This window comes from Oxyura jamaicensis, chromosome 3 (assembly GCF_011077185.1).
Source record: "Oxyura jamaicensis isolate SHBP4307 breed ruddy duck chromosome 3, BPBGC_Ojam_1.0, whole genome shotgun sequence".
Lineage (NCBI taxonomy): Eukaryota > Metazoa > Chordata > Aves > Anseriformes > Anatidae > Oxyura > Oxyura jamaicensis.
In genome coordinates this window covers 107,429,585-107,439,082 of record NC_048895.1, presented here as the reverse complement: position 1 = coordinate 107,439,082, position 9,498 = coordinate 107,429,585, and the positions used below count along the sequence as shown (strand labels likewise).

Sequence of the window (9,498 nt, the reverse complement as noted above, 5' to 3'; positions counted from 1 at the left end):
CGAGCGCTGCGGCCGGCCGAGCCTAACGCGGGCCCGCTTCTATGGCCGCGGCGGTGGCGGCGGCGGCGGTGTTGGGTGGGGGCCTGCTGCTGGCAGCCTGGCGCTGGCTGCGGCCCGCGGCCCGGCCCGGCCCCGGCTCCGGGGCCTCCATGCGGGGCAAGACGGTGATCATCACCGGGGCCAACAGCGGGCTGGGCCGGGCGGTGGCCGCCGAGCTGCTGCGGATGAGGGCCCGGGTCATCATGGGCTGCCGGGACCGGGCGCGGGCGGAGCGGGCGGCCAGCGAGATCCGAGCCGAGCTGGGCGAGCGGGAAGCGGCCGAGGGCGGCGGGGAGCTGGTGGTCCGGCAGCTCGACCTGGCCTCGCTCAGCTCCGTGCGGGACTTCTGCCGACAGGTCCTCCAGGTACGGGCCCTGTCGGGGGTAGGGGGGTCCAAGGAGAGCCGCCCCCCCCCCCCCCCTCCTGCCCGCACTCGGCACGGGGGTGCGTGGTAATGTAAATAAGTGGGGACGTCCAGGCTGCTTGAAGCATAAAGGTCGTGGCTGGAACACCTCTGCTATGCAGAAAGGCTAAGGGAGCTGGGGATGTGCGGCCTGAGGAAGAGAAGGCTCCGGGATGACCTTATTGCAGCTTTTTAGTACTTTAAATGGGGCTTATGAGAAAAATGGAGAGTAACTCTTTGTGCAGTCAGACAATGACAGGACAAGGGGGAATGGTTCTAAACTAAAAGAGGATTGGTTTAGATATTAGGAAGAAATTCCTCACTGTAAGGGTAGTGAGGCACTGGAACAGGTTGCCCAGAGAAGCTGTGGATGCTCCATCCCTGGAGGTGTTCAAGGCCAGGTTGGGTGGGGCCCTGAGCAACCTGATCTAGTGGGTGGCATCCCTGCCCATGGCAGGGGGTTAAAACTACGTAATCCCTGGGGTCCCTTCCAACCCAAGCCATTCTATGATCTGTATTTGTTCAGGCTGTTCTAATACTGAAAATGAAACTTTTTTTTTTTTTTTTTTTTTTTTTAATAAGAAACATCAAACTTTTCCCTTTTCCCCGTTTTTCTGTTCTGAAGTAATTTGCCTTTAAGTTACATTACAGCACAGCCTTGTCCCCATAGCAATAAAGGTTCATGAGTGAACTGTTCACAACTGCGTCCATCCTGCTGTCTTCTCCCCGACACCGGACTCCCACACATCTTGCATCTCTTGCCTGCAGTAGCTGAGTTACATGGTTAAATGTTTTGTAATATATACATTTTCCACAAACTTCATGGGAAAAAAAAAAAAATGTTTAAGGAGATCAGAGACATCCAGGCAATTCTCTTGATGGAAATGTTGCAATATGAGTTCAGCAGTACAAGTAGACACCAGAGAGCACTGGGAGGCACCATTAGAGCCATTCCTCTCCAATGAAAAGCTTCATCTGGGACTCATCACATCTAGCAATGCAAACCATGAGACACAAGGTCATAGGAAAGCAGGCATAATCAGTTCTGCCACGTGGTGTGCTGCTCATTGAGTCCTTGAAAGATGCTCAAGTGCAGTTGTGAGAAACAAAAATGGAGAGAGACTATATTGTATTAACTTTCAAACAGCTGTTGTAAAACTTAAATATCTGAAAAAGTAAAAAAAAAACTCTGTTGGAGCTCTGTGTAATATACAATCATACATATGAATCTAGTTGTAAGATCTAATCTTACTTCAGTGTTTTGTGAAAATAGATATATATACAAAATGATATAAAACACTAGACAAGAAACTTACTGTCTAACCTTTAGAGTTATATCTTCTGTAGTACAGGATATCCAAAAATGTAAATTTATTATCCATTCTTCATTGGTAAAGCCAGTAGAAATGACTGTAAATGAGAAATGGATAGTGAAAGAGAGAGCCTGTATTTGCAGAGTGCTGCTCACAGGTGCATTTTAACTTTTATTTTCAAAATCCCCAAAGCAGTTGAATAGCAAGGAATGTAAGTTCAAGAAGCCGTTACATTCAAGTTCACGTTATTTTTCTTCTCTGAACCTGTGATTGCTTTTTGGAGTTGTGTTGGTTGTGTGGTGTTTTTTTTTTTTTTTTTTTTTTGGTTGGTTGGTTGGTTGATGGGGATATTTTTGTGTTGTGTGTGTCTCTGTGTCTTTTGAGGGGAAGAATACTTAAAGATCATCAGGATGGGGGTGAAAAAGGGTTAAATACTGTCAAGGTGGGGAAACAGTACACTCCCACAGCCTAACTTTCTTTGTGGGAGTTCTTTGTGGGAGCTTTCCATTCCAAAACTGCAAGTGATTACATCTTTCACTCCTTAGCCTCATTGCAAAAAAAAAAAAAAAAAAAAAGGTGTTGGAGGGCTCCATGGAAAAATGCAGAAAATGGAAGCAAGCTCAGAAGCTACAAAGAATAGCACTGCAATGTTTTCTATCTGATGCTCTTGGTCATAGTAGCTGCCTGCTTGGTGTTGATCACATTACTCTAGATCTAGATCTAGATCAGTAAATGTAAGAGTCTCAGAAAATAGCACAAGTGGAAGTCCTTACAGTGTTAATTCTTGTGGAACGAATCCTCTGGCCAGATGCTGTGAACAGTTTCTAAAACAATGTTCTTCTCTAAAGGAAGAAAGAACGCTTCAGTCAGCAAACCTGCAGTAAGGTACTTCTTCAGTGCTGTTCTTGCTTGGTGGTAGAAACCATTATGTCCCTGTGGGTGAGGAGAATTGAGTTTGATGCTCTTTGGATCATGCCTCTCTAATTATATGAAATACTGAGAAACATCAATTGTTGCAGAAATCAGAGGCTGAAGTACTTGATGTTTTGTGGGGTCAGATGCCAGCCATCATTAATTGAATGCCAAGTGCAAATTTGTGTTTTCCTCTTTAATGGTAGTCAAATAAAAGGCAAATGGTACAAAATTTGTCTTGAGATTCTTTATTTTTATCATCAAAATGACTTGAAGTTATCTATGCTTGCCCACATTGGTTTTAAAGAATTAGCAGCAAAGAAAACTCATGCTGCTTTTTCTGTTAAGTGAATGAATACTTTTGCATCTGAGTCATGTAAGCATAAGTTTCATGCGACACTTCAGACATGGATGAAATCACTGAATTCAGAGGCTATTTGGGCAGCTCAGTTTAATCTGTGTTTTTTGAAGAATTCATTGTTTTGGTTAATTTGGAATGCTTTTAGTTTTTCAGTGGATCCTGGGACATGAAGTATATAATGTATGTTTGAATTATCCTCACCACTTTCTGTGTTAAGTATTTTAAGTTTCCTGATGTGACTGGTTTCCTGATTGACTTCTCTTAGTCTGAACCAGAATACTGATCCATCAAGGAGCATGCGCTGAGCATATCATAAAAATTTTAAGCCTCAATCCCATAGACACATCTAAGTTCTTGAGTTTTCCTGTTAGATAAATCATGGTATGAAACCTGCTCGGTTAGAATCATGAATGTTACTTTTCTATCATGAGTTCTGCTCCGTACTTTGCAGTAAGCAGCACAATTAAATGTAGTGATATTAGAATGAGATAGTGTTTAAAATCATGAGAATATTGTTTTTCAGATTTTTTCATTACATCTTCCCAGGGAGATGATGGGCTTGCAATATGACAGGTTCTCTTCAACAGTGATGTTAGTTCTTTGAGATAATGCTTTTTGTTCTGTATCTGTATAATTTTATAGTAGAACCCTTGCCTATGGCTAAGGTTTGTCATAAACAATTATAATACATGAATGTGTCTGCTTTTCTAAGTATAATAAAGAGGTTACTTTTTTAGAGGAAAACAAAATGCATCACAAAGATAAATTACCACTGAATTCCTGTAGTAAGCTATTCCCGGAGAAACAGATGTTGTGTTGTCTGCACACATTAAAAGTCGATACAGACCTGCTTTCAAGTACCTGCATCCTGCTGGAATCAAATGTTTGGGTTAGTGGTAGCTCTTTTTTTTTTTTTTTTTTTCCAGTAACAATTTAGGGACTATTGGAAAGTTGCAATTTAGAAAACTATAAATTATTTCCCTCTAACAGTGTCTAATGAGAAATATTAAGCATAAAAGTATGCTTTGTATTCTCAAACTGAATAATGTTTTTCTTTCCTATTTAAAGGAAGAGCCAAGGCTGGATGTTCTGATAAATAATGCAGGGATATTCCAGTGTCCGTACATGAAGACAGAGGATGGTTTTGAGATGCAATTCGGCGTAAACCATTTGGGTCACTTCTTACTCACCAACCTTCTTCTGGGCCTCCTCAAAAATTCTGCTCCAAGCAGGATTGTGGTAGTATCCTCAAAGCTTTACAAATATGGAGAGATCAACTTTGAAGACTTGAACAGTGAAATAAGTTACAATAAAAGCTTTTGTTATAGCCGGAGTAAACTGGCTAATATATTATTTGCAAGGGAGCTAGCACGTCGATTGGAAGGGACAGGAGTTACTGTCAATTCACTTCATCCTGGGATTGTCAGAACAAATTTAGGCAGGCATGTGAATATTCCTTTGCTGGCAAAACCCCTATTCAATTTGGTGTCATGGGCTTTCTTCAAAACACCTCTGGAAGGAGCCCAAACTTCTATTTATTTGGCCTCTTCTCCTGAGGTTGAAGGTGTGTCAGGGAAATATTTTGGGGACTGCAAAGAGGAGGAGCTCCTGCCCAAAGCCATGGATGACTTGGTTGCAAGAAAGTTGTGGGATATCAGTGAAGTGATGGTTGGATTATTGAAATAAGTGCTGGGGTATCTGCTAAAAATGAATGCAGGTAACTATGCAATATGTATTTGGAACAGTGTAATTCTCACTTTAAATGCTGTGGGAACACAAGTTAATGCTCAGAATTATTTAATAGAGGAGTGATTTATGCTGGAACTGTTTTGAAACAAAGGATAATCTTTATTTAATGGATGCAGACTTTCAAGAAAAATCTGAAATAAAGTTTGAGGGTGTGAATATTTCTGATTAAATCTGTTCAGAAACTCATATTCTACAAATATTAAACAAAACTGTGTTTTGCAGTGTATATGCCTATTTGTCATATTCTGCTACTTCGTAGTCAGACTGGACAATGCAGGGTGTTGATGGTGAAATGCCTTTCCTGTAAAACAGTTTTAAGAAGAGATCCCTACACTAAGAATTTTGGTTTTTTGAGCCATCACAGCGAAAGCTGGAGTAAATAGTTTTACTGGTATCTTGCACTGTAATCATTAGGCCTGAGTGCCATTCAAAGACTTGTCATTAGCCAAATGGTTCAGTGAACAGAATTATTGAGACGTATGCAGTTTAGCTGTGAAGCACAAAGTGGGCTTTTTTTTTTTTTTTTTTTTTTCAAGTACTGTTAACTGCCATTCACTGAGTGTATACACTGTTGTGCAAGCTGTACTTTTATTTTCACATATGCTGAACTGGCTATTTCTTGATACGTGGACTACTTACGTTTCATTAAAAATGTAGTTGACATGTCTTGTGGTCTCGATAGGGCTTTGCATGTCATGAGTTGTGTCCATGCAAAGTTCACAAGACTTCAACCAGATTAAACTGAAGAGAATATGTTTCTTGGTGTGTGTTTGGCTTTACTGATGGCACTTTTACTTGGTAATGAGATTAGAAAAAACTGTCTAATACAGTTTAATGAATCTTTAATAAAAATCTTTTAAAATAAAAGACTTAGCATTCATTCTTTCACTGTGGAAAATACAAGCAGTGGTCTTGACACAGTAGCTTTGTTTCAAAGGTAGAAGATTCAACTGTGTCAGTTTAGGGAGCCTCTGCTGCATAGAGTTAAAAATAAAATGAGCCTCAAATAAATTTAAAAGAAAATAAAAAAGGATATTACATGAAGCTGTAACGATTTTTTTTTGGGGGGGGGGGAGGAAATTCATATAATTAATGGGTCCATATTGCCATTTATGACTTTTTTTTTTTTTTTCTCTAAATAAACTGATCTAGCAGTTAATTCAGAGTATATAGAATATGGAAGAATGAACTGGAGTGATTTATCTTGATAAATATTATTCAAGGGATCCAATATTAATAATACATTACCTATTTAATAGACCATTTTTACCTACCTGTAAATACGCATCAGGTCTGCCCTTTGGTAGCAACCCTGTTGTTGAGATCCTATCTCTGTTTACTCAGACTCTAAGCCTGCTGGAACTTCTGCACAGGGCAGTGGCCTTACCCGTTCTTGCCCTTTGCCAGCATGATCCTGCTCTTGGCCAGTGGCTTGGGTGGGGGAGGAAGGTGGCATTCCAGAAAACCACAACACACCCTACGAAACTGAGCATGTTTCTAAGATCCTGTTACATGTTGAGCTTTGTACTGCTCACTGTAAGGCAAGGTGAAGAGATGGGTATGCTGTCAAAACGTTTTCTTGAGTGTTGATCAAAGTTGACTAAGTAATGCCAGAGGGAGACATGTAATGTGCATAGAGAAGGTTCTGCTCTGGCCTTCGCATTTCAGAAAAGAAGGCTCAGGACGCACCTTATTGTACTTTACAATTACCTTAAAGGAGGTTGTAGTGGGATGGGGATTGGGCTCTTCTCCCAAGTACCAAGTGATAAGATGAGGAGGAATGGCCTTGAGTTGTGCCAGGGGTGATTTAGCTTGGGTGTTAGGAGAAATTTATTCACTGAAAGGGTTGTGCAGTGTTGGAACAGGCTGCCCAGGGAAGTGGTTGAGTCACCATCCCTGGAGGTCTTAAGAAACGTATAGATGTAGAACTTAGTAGCATGGTTTAGTGGTGGGCTTGTCAGTGCTACGTTAAAGGTTGGACTTAAAGGTCTTTTCCAACCTGAATGATCGTTTGATATGATTCTATGAAATAGCTGTGCACAGAACACTTGAAACAGCTAAAGAATTAAAAGTTCATTAATACTTCTAGTATGCAGGATAACATTAAAATGAGTAAATGTTTTCATGAACTGCAGGTTATCTTAATCAAAACAACATGGTGTACTTCACCTGCCAAAGAACAAGAGTGAGGATGCAGAAGAGCTGAGCCAAACTTCTGTTTCTGGTTTCAGTACTACTGTAGCAATACTAAATTAATACTACTTCATTGTTTCAGTGCTGAAACCTGCGTATACCTCTTGAGAGGAAAACCTTAGGTGCAAAGGTGGAGAATGGAGAAGATGACAAGTTTGGACGTGCTGTGGTAAAGAACTGCCGTGAAGAGAAGAAGATTATATATTTTTCAGACTGAATGATCAGTGTATAATATACACTGGCCTTCAAAACAGCAAAGGTGCATGTGTACAGAAATAAGAGATGTGGAATAATAAATACCAGCTGTATAGTATGACTCTATAACATGTAATGCCTCATACATCTACCAGGTGTTTTTTTTTTTGTTTTTTGTTTTTTTTTTCTTTTGAAACATTGCAGAAATAAGAGCCTTTGTCAGAAAGTGATTACATTCCTGTAATCATATCTAGATTAAAGTCCTTGTTCCATAGCAGGAGTAGTCACATTATACTCTTAATGGAATATAATATGCCTGAAAATATTGCCTGAAAACATTTTGAAATGATGGAATGTTAGAATCTCTGGCACCAAAACATAAATTTTATTTTATTTTTCAACATCAGTAACATTTATCACCTTCAAGGTTGAATTTAATTTACTCTCTGTGGACCAGAAAGCTTTGATTACTCTCTTGAGACTTCTGTTACTGTTTATTTATGTCATGCTTTTTTTTTATTCTGGTAGCATCAAGGAATTTGAGACCTCATAGGTCAACAGGTCTTTAAGTGCAAAACCAAAGAAGACCCCTTATTTCAATGTGTGGTTAGCACTGATGATTCAATCTATATTAGCATTTTGGCTGAGAAAGTGTATGATCTGATCCGATCCGATATAGTACAATACAATACTATACTACCTAGGATCTTAGTAAGCTCAGATACATATCTGTGATGTGATGATCGTCTTCTGAATGGCTTTTCTTAGAGTTGGTAGAGAGATCATTGTCTTGTTCCAACGACTTCACACTTCACCCCAGGATTACAGTGCCTCCAGAAATGTGTGGCAAGCTCTGCATGTTACTGTTCTGTAAAGTATTTAATCAAGCGCTGTCTAGTGTGGTAAAACCAAAGCCAGGACACATTTCAGTTGTCTCCTTCCACTCTCACCACCATATGAACACCACCATATGAACCCACCATCCTCAAATTAAGCTTATTTTCCATTAAGAATTAAAATTGGAAAAAAAAAAAAAAAAAAAAAAAGGTGAAGGAGGCAGACAGTAACCAGGGATAACATGTAAAGACCAGGGAAATGCAAAACAACAGCTTTCACAGGTAGGTATCAAGGCTGATTGCACTGCTGGTAAGTACGTTGCAGATATGCATGGAGGCCACATCTGAGGTTAAGATTTTGTTGAGGCCTCTGATAAACACAATATGTTGTGAGTCAACTCTTTCAAACCTTCATATATCTTGCATAAATTATTAGAATTTGAACCTTTGATTTTTGGTCCACCAGCGATGCTGGACCAGCACCTGTGCCCTGGTGGTTTAAAAACTGGCTGGGATGCGTTCAGGGCACAGTCACTCCTGAGAAAGCAGCCCTTGTCCTTTTGCTTTTTGCAGGTGAAATGCCTTTTTGGTGCCATAGCTGAGATGCGGAGGGCCACAATAGCAGTTAACGTGTTTGCCTATTTGCAAACTTTCCCCACTGCAGCCTGAGGCCCATCCAGGCAATGAGTAGAAATGCTTGCACATGGCCCTATTTCTCAGTGATCAAATTTCATACTGCAACGTCATTGCAGACTAACTACTCTAGATGAGTTGTTTTAAAAGTGTACACGACTGTGTGTGTGGACACGTGCAGGTGCAATTTAATCCCTTGTTTTTAAAAGACTGACAGGATGAGCTGTGAACAATATACCAAGGAACCGATGGGAGAGGAGAGCTGGCTGTTGGCGTGACAGGGGCTCCTGCCTCCTGTGTAGACTTGGTGTGTGATGAGATGTGGGGCATTGGGCTTGGTCCGAGTGTTGAGCTCAGGTGCTGGAGTTTTATCCAGGTTGCCATATCCATTATCTGCTTTTGCAGTTGGAAAACTTGCAGGCACAGCTGAAGGAAGGAAACATTTCCATGTAATAGTTGAGGGAAACAGGCATCAAGTGTGTTAAGAGGAACATTTTTAACTGCTTCAGCATAATTTATTCATCTTTAGAACAAGAGTTTGAGAAAATAAACTTTTTTTTTTTTTTTTTTTTTTGATTCTTAGTCCCAGCCCCTAACTACAAGCTAGCTCTTTAGCTCTTATAAATGAGGTTTCTGCAAGCAACCTAAATTGCAGTTGCATGTATTTAATTTATATACCACATCTGTTTAAGTAAAGAGAGACTTATGTACATAAAAATAAATAATAATAATATATATATATATATTCTGTCACTAATTTACTCTCTTTACCTTGCCATAAAGGCCAACATCTATCCCCAGGCAAAGGGACAACACTGCTCTTTCAGGCACTATAGCAGTCAAGCTCATAAACCCAGCAAGAGT

The 9,498-nt window shown here is 40.3% G+C and overlaps 1 protein-coding gene across 1 annotated transcript; it reads left to right on the top strand.

Annotated features, from left to right (window-relative positions):
• Positions 1–5,790, top strand: LOC118165132 (retinol dehydrogenase 14-like). Its single transcript, XM_035323042.1, has 2 exons — positions 1–404; positions 4,097–5,790. The coding sequence occupies exons 1-2, from the start codon at positions 42–44 to the stop codon at positions 4,712–4,714; spliced, it is 981 nt and encodes a 326-aa protein (XP_035178933.1). The 5' UTR covers positions 1–41; the 3' UTR covers positions 4,715–5,790.
• Positions 5,791–9,498: the final 3,708 nt, after the last annotated feature.